Source organism: Silurus meridionalis, chromosome 19 (assembly GCF_014805685.1).
Source record: "Silurus meridionalis isolate SWU-2019-XX chromosome 19, ASM1480568v1, whole genome shotgun sequence".
Taxonomy (NCBI): Eukaryota; Metazoa; Chordata; class Actinopteri; order Siluriformes; family Siluridae; genus Silurus; species Silurus meridionalis.
Window position 1 is genome coordinate 11,368,246 of NC_060902.1, and position 27,081 is coordinate 11,395,326.

Sequence of the window (27,081 nt, forward strand, 5' to 3'; positions counted from 1 at the left end):
ACTTGACATTTGTCAGGAAGCATGTTTGCATGTTAACTGCATGGTGTCTGTTTTTCAGCTGCTTATTGCAGGGTCAATATCGAATAGTATCGAATAGTAGTTTATGGTATGAGTCATTATTAATGTTGTCCTGCCCCCAAAATCTGTGGTCACAAACCACTGCTGCTGAAGATATAACTAATGGTTAGACTGGTTTATATGTACAAGTGAAGTCTATTTGTGCAGTCTAATGAACATTTTCATGACTAGTCTGCCTAATTTAATAGAAATGTTACGTATAGATTTTTTGGGACAGGAAATCATGGCAGCACTGCTATGGCCATATTTTTTATAGATTTACATCATATTAGCAGTCGTCATTGTTGCTGCTAAAAAGGAGTGAACATATTTTTAATAGGCCCCCTCCCTTGTTTAATGATTTTTTTAAGGACACATAAAAGCGTAAATAAATTAAAAAAATTATACTTTATATCATCTTGGGGTATGGATGCAGTATTTGCTTGATGATGATGATGATGATGATGATGATGATACACTGATCTTATTAATGCAAAGTAACAACTGGGTATCTGTGTACGATCAGGAAGAAGGAGGGTCCTGAATTGCTAACATGGTTTGAACCCCCCCTTTTTTTAGTTGCCGCACCCACTCTGTGGCACGTTTTGCAGTCATGGCTCTCCCATGGGTTCGCTGGTCATAATTAATGTATCACATCCATATCTTTGCCCTGTGATTTCAGGCCCTGGATAGGTCATTCAGTGACAAACGAGTTGATTTGACTGGTTGGAAGGGAATGAACAGAATGAAAATGTGAGAGGAGGAGAGTAAAAAAGATAGACAGTCGTAGTGACCAAATAAGCTGAGCAGTGCAGTTCTGTGAATGCAAGAGAGCACATGGGAGAAATAGAGAGAGGGAGTAAAGGACAGCAAAAGGCAAAGGGTGCAGAGTTGGAAGAGAAAGGAAGAGCAAATAGAAAGAGAGAAAGAGAATGAGAGAACGATAGAGGCTATGTTCTCAGGGAGAGAAAGGAGGACAGCAATTATTCTATCTAGCACCCAACAGACGCTCCTGGCATCAGCTGCTCTCTCTCTCTCTCTCTCTCTCTCTCTCTCTCTCTCTCTCTCTTTCTGTCCCTCTCTTGCTGTCTGTTTCTCTGGCCATCTGGTGCTCACGGTGAATGTTACATAATTGATCCGAGGAAATATGCTGAAGTTCCGAGCGGATCGGCGAGTCAGGTAGGTGAGGTGGTGACACTGCAGGGACGCTTTGGTGGAGCACGGCAGCGAGAGCGAAAGAGAGAGAGAGGGGAGAGAGGAAGAGAGGGATGGGGGGAAGTTTATAGTGAGCGAGCTAGAGAGAGGCAGGCAGCTGCAGAGGCAGCATGACTGGAAACTCAGAGCTGGAGGTCAGGCAGGACTGCAATGCAGTGCTGGAGGGAGACATCCATGGCTCAGAGAAGATCCATACAGGCTTTTGTACCTCAGCATTGTGTGAGTGTTGGTAGGTAGATGTGTGTTTGATGTCAGTGCTGACCATGTGCTCCAAAAAAATGCAAGTGTTTGTCAAATATAGTACATTTAAGATCATGAGCAGACTAACATGCTATTGATAATGGTATTGTGTCCTTTATGTGCAGTATATAGCTGGTTCTGTTTCTATATAGGTTTCTGGGTTATGCATGATAAAGCATGCTCAGTCGCAAGATCCTTAGAGATGACACACACATACACACAGTTCTCTGGTGATGTTCTAGATTCTCCATTTCCCTTTAGAGTGACTGGATTCCTGATTGTTGTTTGTTCTCTGTTGCGTTTATTTGTATATGTGTATGTATATATATATTATATGTGTGTGTGTGTGTGTGTGTGTGTGTGTGTGTGTGTGTGTGTGTGTGTGTGTGTGTGTGTCAGAGTATGTGAATCAGCAGACTGCCCTGACAGCTTGTGCTTGTGCATGGCATTCTTAAGCATAATTTTTCGTAGGAAGTGCGACATCTCTAATCTGCCAGAAATCTTTAGTTTCCTTCCATAGTTGACTAAAATTCTGATTTGTGGTCATCTAGACCCCTTTTCCAGCTCCTCGTCTGTCACGGTAAAATACAGAGTGTAGAACACCGAACTTCTTTCCCTCTTAATAATTCAGTTTGCGGCACGACAGCTGCAGAGTGCACTGTATTGCCAAAGAGCGCTTTCAATGTTATTGTTTATATTTTTCACTGGGTGCTTTATTGTTACTTTCAGTTCGGTAGAAACGAGCAATGTGGCCAGAAATGGCATATTGTGATAAGAAAATATGGCGTATGACCTTTTAACATATTAAAACAAGTCAGATCAAGATTGGCCAGCTATTAACCTTATTTGGAAGATATTCCAAATAATCTGTATAAAACTTTAGATTGTTACAGCGAACATTTTCTTCTGCAATCTCACCACTGAAAAAAAAAACCTTATGATCTGCTTTTAAGCCCTTATAAGTCCTTTACAATGCAGCATGCATGATCATGTATTTTTACTGTATCAGAGTGCAGTACTACTCCAGCAGACTGGTTCAAAACCAGGAAAGATTATCTACTCACTTCTTCTCTAGTGGACGTGAATTCAGTTCCTGCAGCAGCTGCATTCTGTACAAGTTTAAAGCACTTGTCGTTGGGGCTCGAGTCTCTGGAGCACAGCCTATCTGAGTTCTCTAAAGTGGAACGAGATACTGCGTTCAGTCACAAGTGGCTGAATGTAAGTGACTGTCAGGTTAAATTCAGAACAGGAGTGCAGTACATTATTCAGATGTATACCAGGACTTGTCTTCACACTCCAGGCTCCATGATGCTGTTCATGCTGCCATAGTTTCATGTTTAGTTGCACTTTGAATATTTTTGTATGACTGTTAAACCCTCTGGACAGTTATGGCCATGGTCAAACACTCAGCCCACTCCTCGCCGAAACACACACTCACAAGCAGCTAAATGGGTGTGTATTGATTGAGTGTAACACTGTACTGCTAAGTGTTGAATTATTAAGCAAGTTGGGTGCCTGTGCTTTGGTATTTTCACAAGATTGTTGTGACTAGTCTGGAAAAGTGTCATGGATCTTGCAAAACATTTATACTGCTATTCGTCTGCTTTCTTTTTTCCAGTCAGAATGAGCCGAACGGGCCAGCTGGGCTCCCAGTGATCCATACTCATCTGGAGGAGAACGGACAGATCCAGAAAGAGTTGCTGTAAGTGTGCTGTCCATTCTGTCTGAATTTGTCTGAAACTTTATTTATTTTCTTTTACTCAAACGAAATTGCAGGTGTGCAGGTTTCACACACACACACACACACACACACATACACACACATATATATATATATATATATATATATATATATATATATATATATATATATATATATATATATATATATATATAGTAAGGACAGTCAAAAATGCAATGGTAAATTTACCGTATGGTAAAATAAAACGAGCAAAGTTGATCAATGAGGCGTTTTTATTCGAAGACTATAACTTCTGTTATATGGTATGTGGTTGAATGAGAAACCCAGCATCTGGGAATGAGTTTTTTTTTTTTCTTCTTCTTAAATAATAATAAGATATATAAAGTGGGACTGTGGTATGAAAATAAACATCTAGATTGAAACAGGTGACCCAGTTTTTAGTGTGGTTTCTTGATCACGTCTGACAACTGGGAGTTTGTGCATGTGTGTGTTTGTGTGTGTGTTTTATTTCATTGTCCAGCATCCTGACTTCTACATGAATATCCAAATGTTCATAAGACTTGAGCTATTTCTATTTAAATTCCACAGCGCATACTTGAAGTGATGTAAAATTTTCCTTGAATTCATCTGCGGCCTAATAAATCTGTTAACTTATGAGCTATCCACTCGCACGGAGACGACACCTACACCCTCCTCTCTGCATTTTCGAGGATCAATACAGGGCTTCAATAGCACATTAATAAAGTTTAATACCTCTGAAGCAGAAGCCTTCTCTGGGTCTGATGCATTTAAATATCCACACATGGAATGTGACTTTTCTTGCATCTGTGTCGAAATCAAAAACAAATGAATAAGATTTGCTTGCTCTGTTGGCTCAATCATTTGATGTATATTTCGTAAATGAACTTTTGGGTCAGATTGTAGCATCTTGACTTGAATAAAATGAAAATCCCGCCATCGTTTTCTGTTACCTATGAATTACTTCAGCCTTGAGTAAATACCTTTTGAGTCTGAATGATCCACCTCTGCCAGGCCTATTGGTTAAGAGCTGCTCCTATTTAATCAAGCTCATATTTCAGTCTCAGTTGTTTGTAAGCATAAAAAGACTTCTTATAAAGTTGTCTGTCTTGCCAGACAGCAGATCAATTGCTTTTAGAAAGGGCTTGAAAAATCCAGACCAGGGATCAATATAATTAAATGAAGAATTCAGGATAGCATCTGCAATTTGCTGTCCCTTCTACCTCCTCTGTCATTTGAACTCTCTGCTAAAAATCACATTCTTTCTTAACCATCAACCCTTCTTAAACTACAGCCTCTGGGGTGCGGCCTTGTGCTTTTGCCAGTGGAGGATAAAAATAACATGGCTCCATGTGTGCATGTCTGCCTCTTTCCCATAGTCCTCCTGCAACTTTTGGATTCATTGGGCGTCCTTTTCTGCATTGCACTCATTTTATTTTTTGGTTAGAGAACGACCTCTTCGTAAAGGTAATGGCTCAATGTTTGAACCTGTGTGCGTGCAGGAACTCAGATTTGGACATGAATGGCAAGACGGGTAACCGAGGGCCCGCGAACAACGCCGTTGAGACAAACAGCAATGCAAACAACCTCAGCATGGCATCCCATTCAAGCTCTGAGGCCCAGAATCACTCTCAGGTCAGTATAGTGCAGTACACTGCAATCAATAAATAAATGAAAAGGTGAAGAAGTTGAAACTCTGCAGACAGATATGATTAATCTCTCAAATAAACAGTCAAATAATTCAGTGATTATTAAAATTTATTCTAGTAAATCCACTGTCAGAAATAGGTACATGAGAAATTAGTTTATGACTAGTTTATAACTCAAGGCTTGTGTAAAAATACTTTGCTTAATCTAAACATAAAAAAGGTATTAAAAATAACCCAAACCATAGTAGACACGCCTACATTTGGCTACTATACAATAGGGCTAGTTTCGATTTGTGTAGAAGATAGACACAGGGTCAAGTTAAAGAGATAAACACTAAACTGTTTAGTATTTGAATTTGAACTTGTGGATTTATTTTCTATAGTTCTAATAAGTCATATCAGCTGTAATTTATATCAGATGTTTATATTTATACACATGTTCTAATGCAATGCCGTTTCTATAGTAACAGCTCCTTCACAGGGACTTGCATGCTGCTGTTCCTCCTAATCTAATTTTAAGAATAAACAGAGATTGCAAATGTGTTGTTGATGTGGTACTACTTTCTGTAAGTAGATGTTTATTTAGCATTTTAATGAAGGAGTCTCAGGTGTACCATTCAGTAAGTTTTCCACCAACGTTAAGTAGCTATCGGGTCTTGGGTTCTCAATAACTGGCAATTTTTTAATTACTTTTTTTTTTACTTTAATAGAGAGAAAAAATGCTGGAGAGCTATAGCTGGTGTTTATATAGTAACACGTACAATGTATGTGATATGAAGAAATAATTGGAGTCACGTGACATCACGTGTCAATTAATAAATTAATATTGCTATTGGTACAAGAGAAAAAAGTAAGGATAAATACTATAAATGTGTATAAATTCTATTCTATTATTGTTATTACATTATTATAAAGTGACATTCCCAGTCCTGACCCGGTGTTCTAATATAAAAAAAAAGCACATTATGAAATGTCAGTTCACTAGATATTACACTGTATATACTAATAAACTAAAAATTCTGCATCTGACTTACTAATATCCTGTATTTGCTCAGTTAAGTGTGTGATCAGGGTGAGCACAGAATTATGCAATCAAGAAAAAGATTAGAAACTTTGATTAAATGAACATTGCCTAATGTCCTGTATCGTTATCTATCAACTATTTTATTTGTATTGTGTTTATATCGAGTGTTCAATGAAGCATAAACATTCTTCTATGTCTCTATGCAGCTGGTTTCACGGACGCCTAAAAGAGCTGCCACATTTGGGAAGCGCTCCAACTCGATGCGCCGTAACCCAAAGGCTGCTGTAACCAAGCAGGGCTGGCTTTATAAACAGGTAAAGTTTGTGAGAGCAATATTGCAGTGAACTGCTACTGTTATAATGATCAACTGATAAAACAGCTCATAATATACATTTTTTATTCAACGTTTAGCAACCTATATTTTTTATTTCTAATTCTAAAATACGATGTCAAATCCGTGTGTCAGAGTGCGGACAAGTGTCACGGGACAGGGACAACAATTTTATTATTAAATTAAATTAAATTAAATTAATTATTTAATCTATAATGAGAATGTAACTCATAATAACTCACCATAATGCTAAATTAATGTAAACTTATCGTCATAAGATAAAATAAAAAACTGAAACAAATGCAGGAAAGTGGAATAGGTGGAAATGATCTTTAAAAAAAAAAAAAGAAACACACTGCAGACTGCGAAAGTCAATAAAATGGAAATAAAGTATATCTGTATCATTCTACAACCTGATGATTTGGGACCCCTGTTCTATAGGACTCAAAACTTGCCTACCTAACTGTCTTTCTGATTTCTCTAGACTGACAAATACAAATAAACTATTTGACTTTATTGTGCTAAAATCCAGTATGTCAATCTTTCTAATATACAACATTTTTATACAGCGCTATACAAAGTGTGACATTTCCAGTTAGTTATCTTCATGATATAATCATAGTGTAATAAAATAGGTTAATATGGTTAAGCACTCCCATCTTTCAAAGCTGAAAATCCATTAATATCTTTTAATTAAGCATTTTGGCATCTCTTTGCTGTTGACAAATGAGCTTTAGCAGTGGTCTTAAGAAAAATATACAAACTACTAGAGACATTAATACTGATTTATTTCTAGTCCAAACTGCAGATCCATGTAGTCTATCATTTCTATTAGATCTCATGTCAGGTCAATTAATGTTACACTGATATCCTTCAGTCTGCTTAGCTGACAGATCTGCAACATGCCATCATGTAAAATGCAGGAAAATACTTAAAATACAGTCGTAGGCATAATGAATGGCAGCAAGGCCTATTATTTACTCTGTTATTATTCTTTTTCGATTGGTTTGAAAGAGGCAGATGTAGAGGACAGGGGGTAGGGAGCTGAATGATCCGCTTTGGCGACCCCTAATGGGAGCAGCCAAAAGAAGAAGAAGAAGATTCTTCTTTTTCAAAAAATTAATTCAGAGTAGAAACTAAAAGTATTGAGTCTAATCACAGATTGTCGCGTATCATGTTTTTTTTTTATTAAATCCGGAAGCAACTTTTATTTTGCAGCATTGCAGTCTAGCATTTTTTTTTTTATTATTATTATTAATACAGCTTTCTCACAGCTTTGTGTGTGGATGCACATGTGTGTGTATGTGTGATCATTCTTGCCTACCCTAATATTTCCATATTGAAACTTTTGAGACATATAAAATTTTAGACCTCCCATCTAGTATAACAGACTCAACATTGATGTTAAATATTTTGCTTGTAATAATTCTATAATGTTTTTATTGTAGGCCAGCAGTGGCGTGAAGCAGTGGAACAAGCGCTGGTTTGTGCTAACAGATCGATGTCTCTTCTATTATAAAGGTTGGTTGAGACGACATTTTAGCATGCGGTTATGCTGATATCTTTCTATATTTGTATTGCTGGTGGTGACCACACCTTCCAGATTTGATTATCCAAATGCCATTTACCTACAACTGAACAGATCCTTTTTTTCTATTCATTTGTATGTAGTGTCCTCTGATCACTCTGTTCTGCAGGAATGCGTTTCATCTTTGAGAGTTACATAAACACAGGCAGACAGCATGATTCACTAATAATGTGTCCAAACTTGTGGTTAGCTGCTGTATTGTGAAAGCTATTCCACAAAAGGAGAAAAAGCAGTCGGATTTGTACTGAGTTTGTTTATGTAATTAAACATACTTTAAATTGGGCAGAAACAATCTAAGCCGTTAGATCTTCTTGTTTGAAAGTCCAAAGCTCTCTCAGGCATGCTTGGCCTTAGGTCTTTTTGCTGAACGGATACATTTGTACGTACAAAAATTCACTGTATATAATGATATTATTTTACACACGTTTCTTGATACTAGATATTATAGACATTGCTTAAAAGCATGGACTTGAATCTCTACGAGTCACATTTAACAAGGATAAAAGAGATGAAAGGGCACGTAAAACTGGGCCTTACTTAGCAACGCTTATTGCTTATTTCATGGCAGCTCAGATGAGTGTTTTACGAGGAAGGCATATGTGATCATTGTAGGACATCTGTCTGCAGACTGCTTCACACTCTTCACACTCATCTGGAATATGGTTGGGTGATGTATGTATGTGTGGGAGGAGTGCTTCTCATTTTGACCCAACCGTAAAAGGTCGTGTGAATACAGGCGTCTCTGAGGACAGATGCCAGATTAACAATCCCCAACCTCAGTATAATATGCAGTATAATATTTAATATATAATATAAGTTTGCGTTCACTTGAACTTGGAAACCCAAACCCGTTCCAGCATGGCAATGCCCCTGTGCACATAGCGAGCTCCATGAAGATATGGTTTACTGGGTTTGGAGAGAAAGATCTTGAGTGGCCTGCTGTAGAGCTCTGATCTAATCCCTACTTAACACCTTTGGGATGAATTGGCACACTGACTGCACCCCAGGCCTCCTCACCTCACCCTACATCACTACCTGACTTTACTAACACCCTTGTAGCTGATGATTACAAATGTTCACAAGCACACTGTGGATATGTGAAATACGATATCCTTTGTATACGATATCCTTTGTATAGCGTGTAAGATATAAACAAGGACATTTGTCACCCTGGCGATTTGGGTTAAAGGAGTCACAAGTGTTGTTGGGCTGTTTTCAGGCTGTTGTTGGGCTGTTTTCAGGCTGATATTGTGATGTAGAAATAGTTAAGTAGTGTTGTCTCCGGTTATTTGGGGATATTTTGGAGATCAGCATAGTGTTATAATGCTGGTCTTATTTAATTTCCTCTAGTGGCCTTTGCTTTACGTCCAATGAATCAACAATTGCAGATTGATTTTTTTTTCTCCCCCACACTGTACTTAGCGGCTCGGCCTACACATTTAAATCTGCCTTGGTGATTCATATTATACTCTTTTCAGTGAAATATTTGAACATGCAGAATTTAATGGGGCACTCAGTGAATGAATGTGCCTGAAGGGGACGTGTAGGCTGAAACCTGGCATGTAGGTTGGGGTGCTGTGGGATCGGCTGGAGGCTTGTCAGTGTGAGACAGGATTTCCTGACTCTCTTTTTCATTCTCTCTTATATATGTCTCTGAGTCAACTGAAACCTTCAGCAGTGTAACACTCACTGCTAACTCTTTCCTGCTCATTCTCTTCATTGAATAAATTGCTGTGTTCAGTGTTGTTATTACAGCCAAGTTTTGGGATGTATGAGCGGATTCTGTCGTTTGAATTCCAGCCTCTCGGTGCAGAAGAGGAAAATCCTGTTTCATTTTTAAACAAAAACAATAGGCAATAAGTTTTACTAGCAGAGGTTAAGGTGTATTGGTCATTAGGGATAGTGACTATGTACTCTGTGTGTAATGAATGTTGTTAATGATACTTGATGCTTAAACGGTTTTAAGGGACCCTAAGGTGTGTTGCGTCCTTTGATTAATACGATCCTACATAAACAGTATAAATTACATTTCATCAGACCAGACATTTTCTTTTTATTCAATCTTCCAGTAAGGTAATAAGAGGTGTCGCCTGTGCCCCTTCACCCCCTCAGGACTGAAAGCAGATCAGGCTGCAACTTTTTTGCTCCAGTCTTGTCAGTCAGCCTTTCTGGACTGCACTCATATTCACAACACCATACTCATGTTCTTCAGTATTCAATAAAAGTGAAACTGCAGGCAGATTTCATACGTCGTCCATTTGCAAACAGTGAACCAAAGAACCTTTTGTCCATAACAGACCTGCCTTCTTTATCATTTACTATTGATGTGGTAATGGTGGTATCGGTCGGAAAAAGCTCCCAGAATCCTTCTTCTCTTTCATCTAATCTCACACTTACTTCTGTCCCGACCTCTGAACTTGCTAAACCCGCTTTAACGTGTGGGAATACCTGTGTTTCTCCACCCACTGCTGACTGTTTGAACTCATACGCTGTTGTTCTCCAGGGGAAAGAATCCCACACATATGATCCATAGATTTTTACCTGTTGTATGTGAAAAAGCCATTTTTCTGCTGCCACATACACAGTTATAGAGGACCTACATATATTTCTCTTCTAGAAATTGTATAGAACTGTCAAAATATTTGCTAGTAAAGCAGTGAGATAGCGAATGTAATTGTTATTGTGAAACAGAAATAATCCTGAGACCCATCTATTTTGAGCAACAAAACAAGAACTAGAATCATTAGTTGAGTCAATCATCTATATAATTGCAGATCTTATTATGCCACCCTTGACATGCACTACAACATATTAGAACAGAAACGGCATTTCAGAATCCGAATTGTAGTAAAGAGGAATAAACATTAAAGTCAGCTCTAGTCTTAACAAATGCATAAAGCATATTAAAGAGCATTCTCCTTGATTTCATTGGTTCTTGAACCAAATTCTTTCCAGTGCTACAGGGTTCTTTGGCAAAAGTATCATTGAATTCCTGGGCAATGCGGAAAGTTGCTCCTTCAACTGACGTCTCCCCTCTAACACGTCTCCTTCAGCACGTGAATCGTTGCTTAAAGTGGAAGGCCAGGAGATATTATGGGTCAGGGTGATGGAGGAATGGTGGAAGATAGGCTGGGTTTTTTAATTCTCTGTACAATGCTATTGGTTCTCAAAAGCGCTTTTCACACTGGAATTTTATGAGCCATTCTAACTCTCAGGTATACTGAATTTTGGGTTATCTTGTTTCATGTTCCACACTGCTCATACTTCACCCAGCGTTAATCTTTTTGTTTGCATATTTGCAGTTTCCACAGCCATGATTGGATAAATACAGCACGCAACCGGTTTAAATAACAGCATGTCTCACGTTTTTACATCAATGAGAATAAATGTCGCACTGCAAATCCTCTTTCGCTGGTTTAAGCCTTCCGAGACACACAAAGGCAAGAAAACAAAGACTAAAACACAAAAGAAAGAAAACACAGAGGAGCGAATGATGTAAATACCTTTTAAAATTACGTTTAAACACGCAGAGACTCGTGTTTACTAATGCAGAAGTCATTGCATTACTGCTCCATCCACATTTGGAAAATATTTTCCCCTCAAATGCTACGACCACCATTTCCACAACATTTGGGGTTTCTGTTACTGTACAAAGCACGTGATATGAGGCAGGTGCTGTTTAATTTCGGATTGGGTGTCTGTTGCTAAGCAGTAACTAACACTGCATCGTTTTACACGGTACATGTACTGCAAAGGGAATGCAGTTATAATCCTTTTACAGAGCAGGGTTCGAATTGGGGTTTAGAACAATTTAGGGTTAAGCGCAGTGTGAAAAACCCTAAAGTGCAGTAGGATTCATTGGGTCCATAAATCCAATCCCGGAGGTCTGTAGTCTTTTATAAGCTATTAATATTTCACTGTTGTTGTTTTGTTGTTAATCAGTATTTGGAATTAGTATATAACATATATGATATGATATGATATGATATGATATGATATGATATACGATATAATATATTGTATATCATATATGATGTGATGTCATGTCATGAGTACATTTGGTTCATCTCTACTCATTTGATTTTGCCCATTGATTTGTTTAAGACATTAAAACTTGATCTTTTTGTATCTAATTGTATAGCCTGTTTTGATGGTCATTTGAAATCGGATTAATCCAATCTTTAATACCTCAAACCAGCCTATAAAAAAATTTACTTTGTTTACTTTTAGTGAAAAATTGAGGATTAAAAATGCCATTTGGCTGTAATAAATGCCTAAATCTGTATCTGAATATTTGGCTAGCATGAGTATGTTCATCAATCTGTACTGAAGAGGTCTGTGGAATTTAATTTACAGTTACATTCTGCAAGTGCCAACAGAAATGTTGGCACTTCAACCAAACACTAAAGAAAAAGAGAACTGTATTTATAGCCTTTGACCGTTTCCCCAGTATCATATTTAATAAACAAGTTTAAATGACTTCTCTAACAGTTGAAATGATGGTGAGTTTCAGCTTTTCACATTGTAGTTTGTTTTTTGAGGTCATCAAGTTTCAGTTTCTTAATTCTGTCGTTATTTATTTATGAGAAGGGTGCCAATAATTCTGGAGACATCTGTGCAGTGTGTCTAATAAACACAGCAGGATTCCAGACTTCCTATTTGTACTGTCGCATTTCCATCACACTGCAATTAAATCCAAGGGTATAAAGTAGACATGGGTCGCTAATGGCTTCACTGATGGCCTTTTGCTTGATCAGGGTTCTTTTATTCTGCCTGCTTTTTTATGATTCAGCTAAGCAGACTTATAATTATGTGTGGGAGTCCAGCAAGGCCTGTGTTAATGGCATGATTCAAACCTGTTGACTTTGCCTGAGTCTATCAGGATAATTATTCTATTCCGCACCTCCGCTCCGCTGTCCTGCGGCGAACAGAACCGGATCACTGATTCTGTTTTTGCTCTTATAGTCTACATACTGTTACAAGAATTTTTTTAAATTACACTCACTGTCTGCAAACATAGATACTGTCATTTAGTTGCGCTCCACATTAGGACATATCTTTTGTTCGCATTCTTTATTCCGTCTTGCACAATCCCCGTCAATCGATTTGCGCCTTAAGCCTTTATCGTTAAATTTATAAACTAATCGCAGAATCCTACTGAATGGAAGCGGAAGCTCCCTCTAGGAGGCTGCAGTTTCTTTTCTTCCGCAAGTTCAGTGACTTCTCGGGACGCAATAAGCTGAACACAGAGGCTGGCTGCCGTCCATGCCATCTCCTCCTGGGTGTTTTCATTTCCTGGATGTGTCCCAGTGTTGCTGTATCGTCCCAAATCCATCTCCCCGGCTGTGCTGTGGAAACGAGCAAAGGGGAATGTGTGACAGAGCAGTTTAATGCCTCTGCTGTCGCTGCAGCAAGGGAGAGTTGAAAAATGGGGCATTATGGTTGTCACAGAAGAAATCAAAGCTGTCTGCCAGCTGTAGTGCCGAACGGAGAGAGAGAGAGAGAGAGAGAGAGAGAGAGAGAGATTTGTTCATTTGTGACAAAATGACAGATGAGAAGTGTAGATCGCTGGTCATCAGTGAAGAGATCAGCGCTGCATAGCAGTTAGGATGAAGGAGAGGGAAAGGAAAAGAGAAGGAACATTGTGTGTTTGCACATTTGTGCAAATGTGCTGTTTTAAAATCTGTTCGAACAGATGAATTATAGTACAATAACAAGGTTACAAGTATTTATAAAAGTGATATTTTTTTACAAACCCGATGTCCACTGCATGTTTAATTTATTTCTTTGTTGATTTTTGCAGCACGAGTTGTGAATATTAATGTTAAAAAAAACGGATTAGATTTTTCCAGTGATTTTTGAATAGAATTGCGAGTTTTATGTTAAAGCCTGTTGCATGTTACTGTCTAAAAAAACAGGTTTTTAATTTCTGCTTTTGCTGTAACTGCTGTCCGTCATTTCAGTAGTTGAAGGCACTTTGACACGCTATTTCTCAACCATGCATGCGTGTGTACAAGTAACAGGTGTGTGGGGGGATGCGTGTGACAGCGCGTGAGTGTGTAAAGGTGTATGATCTACGTGTCTGAAAGAGCCCTGGAGTCTCCATGGGTGTGTTTCTTTTTTTTTTTTTATTTTCCTGACAGGTTACCCTTATCAACTAGCCCAAGCTGATGATAAGAGCAGGCTTTCGTGCCTGAGGTTTTCAGCATTTTTTCATGTGTCTTCATAGGTGTTGTTTTTCATTCCAGTACTTTTTGTCTTTGACTTTTGTTGTGCGCTATGTGTAAGAGTTTTACAATACACTTTTACATTAGTTTGTCGTTTGACAGGTTGGTGGTCCAACAGCCTTAGTGTTTGCGTTTTGTGTGTGTGTGTGTGTGTGTGTGGGCAGAGTCCTAAAACATCCTTCTTTTATAACACTTTTTTATTTAGGGGAATAAGTAATATCTTGTGTATTATGTTATGTAATAAATGTAATTGCCAATCTGCAAAATCTTGTTTAAAGAATTAAAACGACGTTTTTTTTTAATTATGCAATTATATCTGTTTTGCAAACATGTGAGATCACATCCCACTTCATCCTGCAGTCTGTGGTGGCTTACTTATGCAGGAAAGGGTGTTTTGCATACAGTAAAAAAATAGAATAGGATGCATACCAGCATAGAAAAGTTCATTATTTAAAAATAAATACTGCATTTAAAGGATATGTGTAGACTTTGTTGTGTGTGTGTGTGTGTGTGTGTGTGTGTGTGTGTGTGTGTGTTGGTTGTTTTTGTTTACACTCACCTGTGTGTGACTGCTTTGTAACTGTGACTGGAGCAGGTATATGGGTGGATGCCAGAATTCCTGTAATACTGAGTCACTGAATCTCTCTCTCTCTCTCTCTCTCTCTCTCTCTCTCTCTCTCTCTCTCATACACACAAACACTGCACAAACACCCCCCCACACACACACACACCCGTCTTCTCTCTTTTTTCTCTCTAACACACACACACACACACACACACACACTCTCTTCCACAAATGCTCTGAGAAGGGCATCCATTTCCACGACAGCAGCAATAGCAATAGCACTCAGCGCCAGGGATCAGAAAAGGAGGAAAATACGAGAGCACCGAACCCGAATCCTCCTGCCTGCCTCTCTTACTCGCTCGCTTGCTCGCTCCCACTTTTAAAAATTAACACAACGCTACATTATTTAAAAAGCCCAAGTGCTTCAACCGTTCATTCCTGCTCTGTCGTCTCCCCCCGCCTCCCAGCCCTTTCTCTCTCGTCTCTGTCACTGCATGCTGTTGCTCTGGGAAAGCATGCACCTTGTCAACACTGGACTGCTGGACTAAAATGGATATCTATATTGAGATTCACCTGCAGTCGCTCCGGAGTTTACTTTTCCATTCTCGCTGCACTACACTGCTGCGGCAGCTCAGAGGAGGTCCTAGCGGAAAGTGACTGTGACTCAGACGTGTTTTGTGTATTAACTGCGCTCCTTGTATTTTTGCTGTGGGTTGTAATATAATCTTACATATAATTCTTTAACCTTTTGTGCATTACCAGGAGTGTTTTTTGCAGTCCTAATCTCTTGTTTTTTTTTTTTTTTTTTGTGTATGTCTTTTTCTTCATGCCATCCAGACGAGAAGGAAGAGGTTGTTTTGGGCAGCCTTCCTCTACTCAGCTTTAAGATCGGACCGATCCGGCCTTTAGACAACATCAGCCGCAAGTTCGCCTTTAAGGTGAGCAAATGCCGGGGTTTCAGTGGAGGCTAAATGTTTGTGGATGTGTGTGTTGTGGTGTATGTCCTGAGGAAGTTCCAAACTGCAGCTCTAATAAAAAAAGAAGTCAAGAAAGGTTTAGTTTCTTTTAGTTTAATTGTTAATGTAGCGTAGCATTTATTGGCTGCATCAGTATATGCTAATGAAAAGTCTTCATAAGGATTGCAAGACAAATGTGTATATCATTTTATGATGAGGGTGCAGTTATTTGAGGTTTATTATAATTCAAGACAAGTCCTGTATCTATAATAATAAAGTTATATGAGTATTATTGTTATTATTAATATTAATATTATTATTATTACAAACCACACTATATTTAGAAACACAGTAGATTTTTAAACAACAACAAAAATCATCAGGTTCAGTTTTATTTCAGTACTATACGGAAAAACTTGATATGGGTCTGTTTGATTACTATGTATTTACATTTTCCACTGTAATTCAAGTCTCTAGGTTTGTTTGTGATTCGTCTGTCATCTGTCTACAGCAGAACAGGTTGTGCAGGTGCACCGTGACGGTCTACTTGTCGTGCTGCTGCATGTGTTGAGTCTTTCCTAGTTCAGATCCGGAGTAAAGCCACGATGGTGGTGTTTTACTCTACACAGCTCAGTATTCGTTTACACATAGTATTCGAAACTATTAATAGAGAGTTTGTTTATTAGATCAGGTAGTTTTGGAGGGAAAACAATATAATATATTGAACTGGATTTGGAAAGGAATTCCGGTTTCTGCATTAATATGTACTACATGTTTATAAGCTGTGTGTTGGATTAATAATAACAGCCAGTGTTTTCAGGAAAGGGGTAGTAGTGAAGTATGCACAGGCAAATATCACTGTAAAACGTGTCATCCGAGACTCCAGGTGTGTTCCATGTTCCATGCCTCGGCGTGCGAAGAATGCGAAGCTGTGTTTTTTCGCACTGGGTTCTGTTTTCGGTTTTGCCCTCAAGCTGTGTGGATCTCCGCAGGCACAGGGTGGAGAAGTTTGTAGAAATTTTTTACATATAACGGGTCTGCGCAGGTTCACCGTGACTACGGATAAAACCGTCTCTTTTTTTATGAGCGCTCTTAGTTTTAGCCGACCCACAGCGCACAAGGTCAGCCTACAGGCAAGAACTCCACGTTGGTGACCTTTGACATGGATTTTTTTCAGGATCTGAGGGGTGAAGAAGGGCTTTAAGTCAATAAAACCCATTTCAAGATATTTACTGCCTCCATGAAAGGAGCCCTAAATCTGATTTATGGCACCTGAAATTGCAGAAGGTTTAAAGGTGACTGTTCATGTGAGAAAACACTTCCACTTATAATATGCCGTGTAACAGTCGGAGTTGCATGTGTTCAAAATAAGCACTGACTCATAGTCATTACATTTCTCATCCCGGCGATAGGCTTTTCTATTTTTAAAGCGTTCTAACGAATTGTGACGCGTCAAGAGACGATGCCGTCACACACGACCTACCACACTGAAGCCAGCATTTTTTAAACTAGTCAAAGCATGAGGTTAATAATTAAGCAAGAAACGGCGAGACGCTATGTGCTGGCCATGTGTGTGTTTTGGTTCAAAACACGCACAGAGAGCCAGAGGTGAGTTCACCAAGGTATAATCGAAGACGCTTTGAATGTCTCTGCTTCCTTGTGTCAGGTTGCTTCAACAATAACTCCAGCAGCACCTGCAGCATCTTACGCTCTTTACTCTAGTTGCATGTATTCAATTGTAACGTCGTTCCTTCTATCTAATCCTGGTCCTTCACAGCCTTACCAGAATTAAAGCTGGACCCTGAGGCAGCTAAGGATTGACTTCCTTGGGTTTTTTTTCCTGAATAGGTGTGATATCTTGTTTCTGCCAGTAATATTCCAGTGTCATGTGTCTCTCAAAGCTTCGTGTTGGATTTGTCACAGTTTCAAGCCTTTAGGTTTGGTGTGTATGATGAATATTTATATAGTCATAACAATATACTGTAATTCATACTATGTACAGTGTACAGCAACTACACTGTACCGCTGTGTCTACTTACTGACTGTACATTGCCTACTATTCAGCTCATTTAACCATTATGCTCCCTTTCATTATCTCTTTTTCTTCATAAGTCAAAACTTAAAAAGTATCTCTCACACACACACACACACACACACACACACACACACACACACACACACACACACAGTGTTGCCCTCCAGCCCAGAATAGCACTGTTTGAATATTGATGAAGAGGGGTTGCATAATCACTGGATCACTGGGAGGTTGCTTCCTCTCCCTGTCTCCCTCTGCAGGTTTTACAAAGCAGACTCCTGCCAAATATGAAGAACAAAATAAACTGGAAGACTTGTTTTTCCTAATCATACGATCTCATTAATGACTGACTTGCTGTGACGTTCTGAGGGATCTGTTTCATAACCACAGTTGGTTTCAGGGGGGAAAAAAAGACTTCAAAGATCTTTGTTGGTGTTAGAATTCGTAGTCAGTAAACCGTGTGGTACATGATGCCCAGTTTTTGAACGTCACATAGGAAAGAGCAGTCCAGTGCAATCACAGCCTCTTGTAATTTACCCTGCTATATATATATACAGTGGAACCCGGATAATTCGAGGGCCTAGGGGACGCCAAAAAGCGTTGGGATAACCGATGATCGAGACAAACTAAAACCAATATGGCGGCAATATATTAACGTGCTTGAAATTCCGTTATGTACATGATGTGCATTATTAAATGAGAATGTACATGCACGTGTTTTTGGAGGTTTTTTTACACAACAGCGCTGCCGCGATTTGATTGGTCATGCGGATCGAGATAACCTGTAATGCGGATAAGGAGGCGGAAGCCGAAGTAAACGCAAACAAAGTTTATTGAGAATACTCAGGAGAGAATCCACCAATACTTGTAGCGAAGCAGTAATATCCAGTGGTGCACTCCGGGAGCGTGGTCCACGAAGTTCTGTGAAAGCAGAGACAGTTTGTGTAGAGAATCCACGGAGCCGCGCTATGGAAAGCGCAGCGCTGGGCAGCAACGGATAAACATGGTGCAGAAAGCGTGAACATGGAAAACAGCAGGATCGGGGGAATCCGGGGTGCCCTTGAGAGAATGCGGAGTCCGAGAAGAAGGGTACGTAGCGGGATACGTATACGCGATTACACAGACCGCCATGAACCAACACATACGATCATGCACAAACAATAACGGACCGTGAGTGTGTGGAGGTGAGGGGATTAAATAGGAGATGGGATGAGTGAGTGAATGAGAGTCAGGTGTGTGTGATCAGCATGACTGCGACTAGCGCACGGGAAGAAGCAGGGTGCTTCGGGGAATGCCGCCGCCGAAGGGGGCGTGGCAGGGGGATTCCTGACAGAACTGACGTTCAGTGGCAAATTTGCCCTCCCTTGTGCTGGAGATATTAAAATAAATATTCATTAAACCTAAATATTTTAGATTTAAAACATTTTTAAAAATCTTGAAAATGTATTGTAATTTAATCAGAGAGCACAAAAAAGAAAACAATTGTTTACATGTGCTCCTGTAATGCTATAAAGTGACTTTTAGATCTTAATGAGCATTTGTTTAAATTGGCAAATATATTCTCTCTCTCTCTCTCTCTCTCTCTCTCTCTCTCTCTCTCTCTCTCTCTCTCTCTCCCTCTCTCATTCTCTCTCTCTCTCTCTCTCTCTCTCTCTCTCTCTCTCTCTCTCTCTCTCTCTCTCTCTCTCTCTCTCTCTCTCTCTCTCTCTCTCTCTCTCTCTGTGTTTTTCTGTGCCTGTGCATGTGTATATTTTGTGCTATTTTCTGCCCCAAATTTCATGTTAATTCCATTTTTTTACAGGTACCATATGCAGAACTAAACAGTTATCTGGTGCCATGTAATTTGTTAAATTGTGCAGTGATGAATAGCCTTTATACACTGTTTCCGTACATATCAGGCTCTGCGGAAAGACGTGGAGGAAGATAAATATGGTTTACAGCTTGCAGGAAGTCACCTTAAAGTATACATTAAACCCCTAACCCCTGTACTGTAGGTGTTCCACTGAGTTGTGGCCCAGACCCAGTAACACTGAGCAAGCACTACCAAACCTGAACATTCAGTTAGTGCATGCTCAATGTTGTTTTGGATCCACAGCCAATGCTGAAAACACTGGGTACAAAGCAAGAATACTCTCTGGCCCACGCAACCTCATGGCTATTCGAAGTTGGTTGATAATTAGCAAATGACCCACTTTTGTTTCACCAAATCAAGGACGCTTCATATTGCTCAAATCAGAATGTTTGCAGAGTAGGAAGGGCTGTGATGACCTGAACTAGCTGTACTGTTCCAGAACATTTGACACTGATGCCATAGGGCTGCTGGTGTAGGAGTCATGAATCTCTTTTATTGTTCATGTGGGCACTGTCGATTTACACAGCATGCATCAGCTTTCAGGAAGAGAGCTTCTGAAACAGGAAGGAGATGTATGCGTGCATGAAGCAGACAGAGCTGGAGACTGAACACACCCATGCAGTCATTCCCTCAAAATTGCCTAGTCATTATTGGTCACAGTAATCAGTAATTACTCTTGTCTCCGTAGTCTTGTTTGCGCTCGTGCGGATGATGTTGTCAACACATTAGTGCATCGAGCAGACCGTGGCCAGCAACCCGCTCACGTACAAACCCCCAAGTTTGAACATCTCCAGCTGTTTACTGACTAAGCCAGAGGTCTGTCTAATCATAGTAGCTTTGCTGCAGAAGGGAGCGAAACAAACTAGCGCTTTCTGTAACATTTTGTAACGAATGAAGCAGGCACCAAGTAGCATCACTCTCACCAGGTTTTATTTATCCAGGCAGACTCCATCTGTTGCTCTTTCCGCTGCATTAACCATGAGGGACTATAAGTAATATACCTGGGTGGAGAAAGGGACAGACATGCTGAGACTGTCACAAGGTAGAGGGTCACCTCAAGGATTTGGGAAAATCTGTCACTGTGGCTGAATTCCGGAGATTAAAACACAAAAATATGGATGTTCGTTTTTTTTTTCTGCCGTTAATTTATTTTTTTTTATTTTTAGGATTAAAGAAAGCATAAATATATTGCACCATAATGGCATAATGTTTCAAGTCACGCTAGCTACTGATTTCCTCACATGGTGTATGTCAATCATTGATCAAGATAGCTATGTGGCATTAACAGACCCAACCCTAATCATTTCAGACTGTCAAAATGCCTGATGTACCTGTGCTGCAGTCAGAATTGGTTCCTGAAATGCTTTAAAAATACATATTAACTTCAATTGATTGAGATACACGCAAAGGAGAACACGTCAGATAAGAAAAACCAAATGTGAATTTTGAATGATTGACAGTTGAGCAGGGGCTTAAATGCTTTTACATTATTGGATGGTCTGGAAGACCTGCTCACTCCCTTATTAGTAACCCCTTCACTTGATTTTTCCATTTGAAAATAACACTCCCTCACTCTTTGTCAAGTAAACTAAGAAATAAATCCATCAATTTTGCTTTACGGTAGGGTAGAAAAAATCAGGCAAAATTGGTAAAATCGGAAAAAAACCAACAACAAATAAGTAAATCGGCAATCAAAATTGTATAACAGATCACTTTTTTGGTGGTTAGTAATAAGAAGGGAAAATAAGTCGGTGCTAGAAACTGGAGTTTGCGTATATACGCTTTATTCTAACTGTTAAATGTGCACGTGTTATGTACGTGCACCACAGTACGTGTTCTACCTTCTAAAATCTTTTAAACTGATTTTTTTAGATGCTTATACTGTAAACACGCTGTTATTATGCATTGCTTATCTACAGGTCTGTAGCAGGTCTACTGTATATTCGAAAAGTCAAAATATGAAGGCTTTTCTCTAGATACTACACATACAGTATGAGCTGGACGAATCGCAACAAATATATTCAATGTATGTACTTAAGAAACAAAGTCTCAGGATACTGTCATTCTCGCCATCGAAACAGATCCACAGTTATTGACATTCCTGTTCTCCTCTCAGTATCTCCGAACGTGTTCAGATTTGTCACTTTTTCTGTCAGATGTGCTGAAGAATCTTTCCTCGAGCTAGATCATCATCTGAGAAGCTGTCTATGTGACAGAAAAAAAAGGAAAAGAGACCATTTATGGCTGTAGATCGGGAGATGTTTTTGTGAAAAAGCCAAAACATGTCAGCACGGAAAAAAAGAAACTGCCCTTTTAGGAACTATAAGTTTAAAACCGATTTCAAGGCCTCTGAAAATGACCATTAAAGCAGATTGTTTGCTCTGAATGTGAAATTTGACGAATAGTGTAGTGCTTATTGTTGCCTACGGCACTCCTCAGCGAGCACACAAACAAGAGAACATTTGGCACTGTGTAAGACAACTTAGATTACCAGCATTCTGTTTCATGCATCGTGAAAACAGGCCAGGCCTCATGCCATCGTATCCTTTACTCTGTTTGTAGCGTTTTACTATTGTCTGCCCAAAGCCACACTGTTACTGTTACTAATACAGTAAGTATCATTTTAATTCTGTACCTTGAATTAAGGCCATAGTTATGCAACGTGGCTTATACTGATATTTTCTTTTCCTTTGCACAACACTTGCACACTAAATCTGTTTTGCTTCTGCCTCGTCTCAGGTGGATATGAGCTTGTAATCCCCTTAAGGTTCCTATCTGATCCTCGGGTGGGTGACGCAGAGCTCACATTCTTGAGAATGCACCACTCCCTTGACACATGCAGGGGAACGAAAACGTATCAGCCTCTTCTGTTCACAGCCTTGTGACGACTGCAGTCTGCGTTTTGGCTTTAATTAACATCTGATGTCTATGTATAGGACTGCAGCCGACAGCAATGACAGCAAGTTAAAGGCTCTTGGAATGAGATTTATTTTGTACCTTTTTGATAAAGGCGCACAAAGGCATGAAAAAAATAAGAAGCCGTCAACTGTAGCTTTTATTTATTTTTTTTTTTAGCTTTTCATCATTTCTTTGCAAGACCTTTTTCATAATGTGTAGCACAAACCGCAGCTGACATTGCTGTGTTAGTCAGTGACGCACTGTTTGTCATGTCTCCTTACACGCTTTTGTTAAATGCCTGTAATATTATGTGCACTCGCGTTATAGCATTAGAAATCAAGCATGTGTGTGAAATCTGCTAGGACAGAGTCAGTGAGGTGTGATACACTATATGGATAAAAGTTTGTCGACGCCCGACCATTAGATTCAATGTGCTTTTTGAGCATCCGATTCCACATTCAGACCTCATTTGCTGTTTAAATAACATCCACTTTACACACAAGACGTTCTACTAAACGTTGGAGTGCGATTGTGGAGATCTGTGCTCATCCAGTCACAATAGTGCTTGTGAATTCAGCTACTGATTTAGATTTAGTGAGAAGACTTGGGAAGCAGTCAGTGTCCTCATGTATGCCAGAGGTGTTCATTAGGGTCAGAGTTTACTCAAGATCTTTTACTTACAACCCATATCTTAATACACTCACTTTGTGTACATGGGTATTGTCATAATGAAAGCGCTTTGGGTCTCCTGGTTCAAGTGAAGGAAAAATTGAATGCTTCCGCATCCAGAGACATCCAATACAATTGTGTTTTCAACTTTGTGGTTTTTAAAGAACCAGATTGGCTGGAAAAATTCAGGTGTCACAATGCTTTTGTCCATATAGTGTGTGTGACTGAATGGAATTAGAAAAACAGCGCCATCAGATTTTAAAAAGAGCAAACAGAAAGCCATGGTGCTGTGACCTTTAAATACAACAATATCTCTGAGTTCAAAATGTGGGATTTAAGTCCCAAATTCCAAGCCCTAATATCTTTTAACAGGCAAAAGAGTGCTTGGTATTTTCAGGGTGAGAGGTTTTGTGTGTGTGTGTGTGTGTGTGTGTGTGTTTGATGTATTAACAGGACTTTTTAATACACTGGATTTTTTACATGAATTTTTCACTAATCCAAATAAATATCTTTTACCTGTGGATTATAAAAGATATGTATCTTAAACAGGATGCTTTTGCAGGGAATCATTTCTTTACTTTTCCTAGTTATGAATATATCAGTGCCAACATAATCATAATACCACACAGAAGGACGAATGCTGTTTTTTTTAAAGTGCTGCTTATGTTGCATCACAGGATAATGTATCCCATCTTAGGAAACTTGCTGTCTGCCTCCTTTAGCATGCCTGAGCTCATAAATACCCACGCCTGGCTAGTGCTATGATTGACAGATTAAAGGATTACACTATTCCCTCCTGCCCGAAAAGTAGGGCCAGTTTTGCTCTCTTGGACTCTACCGATGGCTGTGGCATCATCACGAATGTAACTCGTGCTGTTGGGATGATACGGCAAAGTTTTTTCCGTTGCGCCACTTGTTGTCCAAGTATGATGGTTGAACATACAGCGGGAAAAGGCATTTGTGAGCATTTCGTAATGGGCTCACTGTCAGGATCAAGGATGATCTTCTTGTCCATCAGAATAAAGCCATTTCACATTCTTTACTATAATCAACATTAAAGCCAATTAGTTGGTAATAACATAAAAATTGTATTATTCTTCAAAGTTATAGATTATTAAAATGATTGCTTTTAATAGAACTTTCTTTTTTTCTTTCTTTCTTTTTTCTTTCTTTCTTTCATTCTTTCTTTCTTTCTTTCTTTCTTTTGACTGAGCTATCAGTTTAATTATTAACAGTTCAACAGGCTGAATGTAAACACAGCCTCAGTATGACTAGATCAGGGGTTGTTAACTTGTGGACAGTTGCATGGATCTATATAAGAACACAAAATAAACGCTGTAGCAGAACGAGTCAATATATACTCTAGTTCAGAGCCTCTAGCTTTCTAAACATAAAACATCAAGCTTCTGAAGCAGATCTTCCGTGTCCCATTGTCCAGTCACATGCAGCTTGCAGGAACAGCTGAAGGCAACGCAAGAAAGGAACATATTTTCATATCTTGCCCTTACTTTTCTTACTAGTAATATAATGACATGACTGAAAAAACGATAGGACAGAGATGTATTCTCATAACCATGGCTTTACGTCCCAGTGTGAGCCAAACCACAACCATTTCAGATTGATGCCTTTTTTATAGCCCTGTACTAATCACTTACAGTTAAGCATTGAAGAAAAAGCTAACTGTTATTCTCCCCGCTTATCTTCACCTTTGGAAGCATGGAATAATTTTTTGTAGCGTGACTTTCACAAATATTAGTCGAAGGTGAGCGATCGATTGGGTACCAACTCATGTGTTTCAGATTCTATTTGCTTAGTTTTAGTCGCAATTTCTGAAGAGTGTTTCCAACATTTAAAAGTGCCAAATGAACCACAGGCCATGTACCGTCTGAATTCAGTCTGTATAATCATATTCTGCACTGAAACTATGTTATAAGTGGTGTTATTTTAGGTCTTGCTAAGTCATCTAGAGTGCAGCCAAACCATTTATTATGCAGCAGTGTAGGAGTGCAATTACTTGGGTGACACTCAAAGTTGCTCGCTCTCTTCGTTTGTCTTTGGCATGCGTTTCATATTCTATACAACTGGTGAGGCCACATACCGCTAGAGTAATTATAGCCGCTTGTGATTCATTGTGTACATGGGCGACATTCCCACTAATGACTAACCATAGCCGTTTCTTGGATTGTGTTTGAAATTAATGGGATGAAATGCCAATAGTAGCTATGATTAAGTCAAATCAGGGGTTTAGCATTGTGTTTCCGATTTCCTGATTTACAGGGTGCTATAAAGCCATGGCATTATACAGTAAGTGGCACACACCCACACACATTTAAACAATGCTCTGGCTTTATTCACATAACATCCTTTGGAAATTAAAAGTTAAAAGTGTTTAATTTTGGTAACCATTTCTAATCTAGTTGAGAAAATGTGAATGAGTCTTGAGCTTCTATATAAGAAATGTTATGGATAAAGGAAGGTCTGTTTGGAAAATCAAGGCAGCAGGAAATGAATGTTTGCATATGGTTATGAAGCTATGGTTATATGTCTAGCAAAGGGAACATGGACTTTTGTCACATAACAAGGTAATGTTTGCTCAGGTCATGTGATGTGTCTATGTCCTGATGCCTTATCTGTATTGAAATATTTTAGATAAAGTTTATGTGATGAACTCTGTAAATATACTGAATTAGCAGATAGTGTTTTCTACGTGGCATTTGTTTAAAGTTGCTTTGTTGCCCCCATGTGATGCACTTTCTGAACTGCAATGTAACATGCATATGTGTGGGAAAAGTGTGTGTGTGTGTGTGTGTGTGTGTGTGTGTGTGTGTGTGTGTGTGTGTGTGTGTGTGTGTGTGTCTAAAACCAGAACTTTCACCAAATTCTATTTATAGCATTTATTATAACATAATATGTGTATTGTGTTGTTATATATATATATATATATATATATATATATATATATATATATATATATATATATATATATATATATATATATATATATACACACACACACACACACACACAGTATATTAGGACTGTCAATCGCTTAAAACATTTAATCTCATTATTGAACTTAATCACACATTTTTATCTGTTCTAAATGTACCTTAAATTAATACTTAAAGAGTTTAATACTCTAATCCACATGGGCATTGACAAATATGGATTCTCTATGTAAATGTATGTTTATTATTTGCAAAACCAAACTCAACATATCGCATGAAGACAAAATATTTTTGTAAAAGTAATGATGGTGTTTTAAATTATGTAAATCATCAGGACACCAAACTGAACTTTTACCATGTTTCCACACGGACGGTTTTGATTGCCGTATGTGTGCATCATGGCAGATTTTGGTGCTTGATTTGAGACCTTGTGCATCAGTAAAACAAATGTTTAGTAATTAAAAAAGATTTTTCGGGAGTTTTTTGACAAAAATTAAAAAACATTTTTTTTTTTTATATCTAAGTAAAGAAAGGATGTCATAAATAAATGTGTGTTGCATTGAAGGTTTTAATTTCCTGTGAGCTGCACAGGAAATAAAAAAACGTTTGTTGTTATCACCCATTACCCATTCCTACTATTTACTGACTTCTCTTCCAGGAAACTAACTCTGGATTTAACCCTCTAATGCTCTTTTTTTTTATTATTTAAAAAAAAAAGCAATTAACTGTAAACCATTCATTTCTTTATCACAGATGTTAACAGTCCTGCACAATATTTAAAAACCCTTTGCATTAACCCTTTACCGTAGTAAACCCACAACTTTGCTAGGTGTCCTCTAGCTGACCTTCATGTCTGACCCTGTTGTCCTCACCCAGTCTCTTCCCTCCTTTTACCTCCACCCAAACCTGTGAGGAGCCCTGAGAGAATTGGTCTCCACAGTACCTGTTCTAGTAGGTATGTGTTTTGTGTGTGTGTGTGTATGCGCACGTGTGTGGGGGTGTACTCTTTTTTTTTTTATACCGGCATGTCCATGTGCATGAAACTATGAACTATTAACTAAAAAACTATGGAGGTGGAGACAGTGTAATAACTTGAATCTCTTTTTT

General features: G+C 38.8%; 1 protein-coding gene across 19 annotated transcripts in view; it reads left to right on the forward strand.

The window, feature by feature from the left end:
• plekha6 (pleckstrin homology domain containing, family A member 6) overlaps window positions 1-27,081 on the forward strand; it is an 87,112-nt gene that overhangs the window by 43,045 nt on the left and 16,986 nt on the right. For 6 of the 19 annotated variants that reach the window (XM_046874708.1, XM_046874703.1, XM_046874704.1 and 3 more), the window contains 5 exons: window positions 3,131-3,214; window positions 4,735-4,867; window positions 6,112-6,219; window positions 7,685-7,757; window positions 15,454-15,554. In XM_046874708.1, the coding sequence (XP_046730664.1) occupies window positions 4,751-4,867; window positions 6,112-6,219; window positions 7,685-7,757; window positions 15,454-15,554 (399 nt within the window). In that variant the 5' untranslated portion in view covers window positions 3,131-3,214; window positions 4,735-4,750. Of the gene's footprint in view, window positions 1-855; window positions 1,237-1,277; window positions 1,502-3,130; window positions 3,215-4,734; window positions 4,868-6,111; window positions 6,220-7,684; window positions 7,758-14,835; window positions 15,325-15,453; window positions 15,555-26,514; window positions 26,930-27,081 lie in introns of those variants that run through there. The other 13 variants (XM_046874694.1, XM_046874695.1, XM_046874702.1 and 10 more) reach the window with 10 other exon arrangements.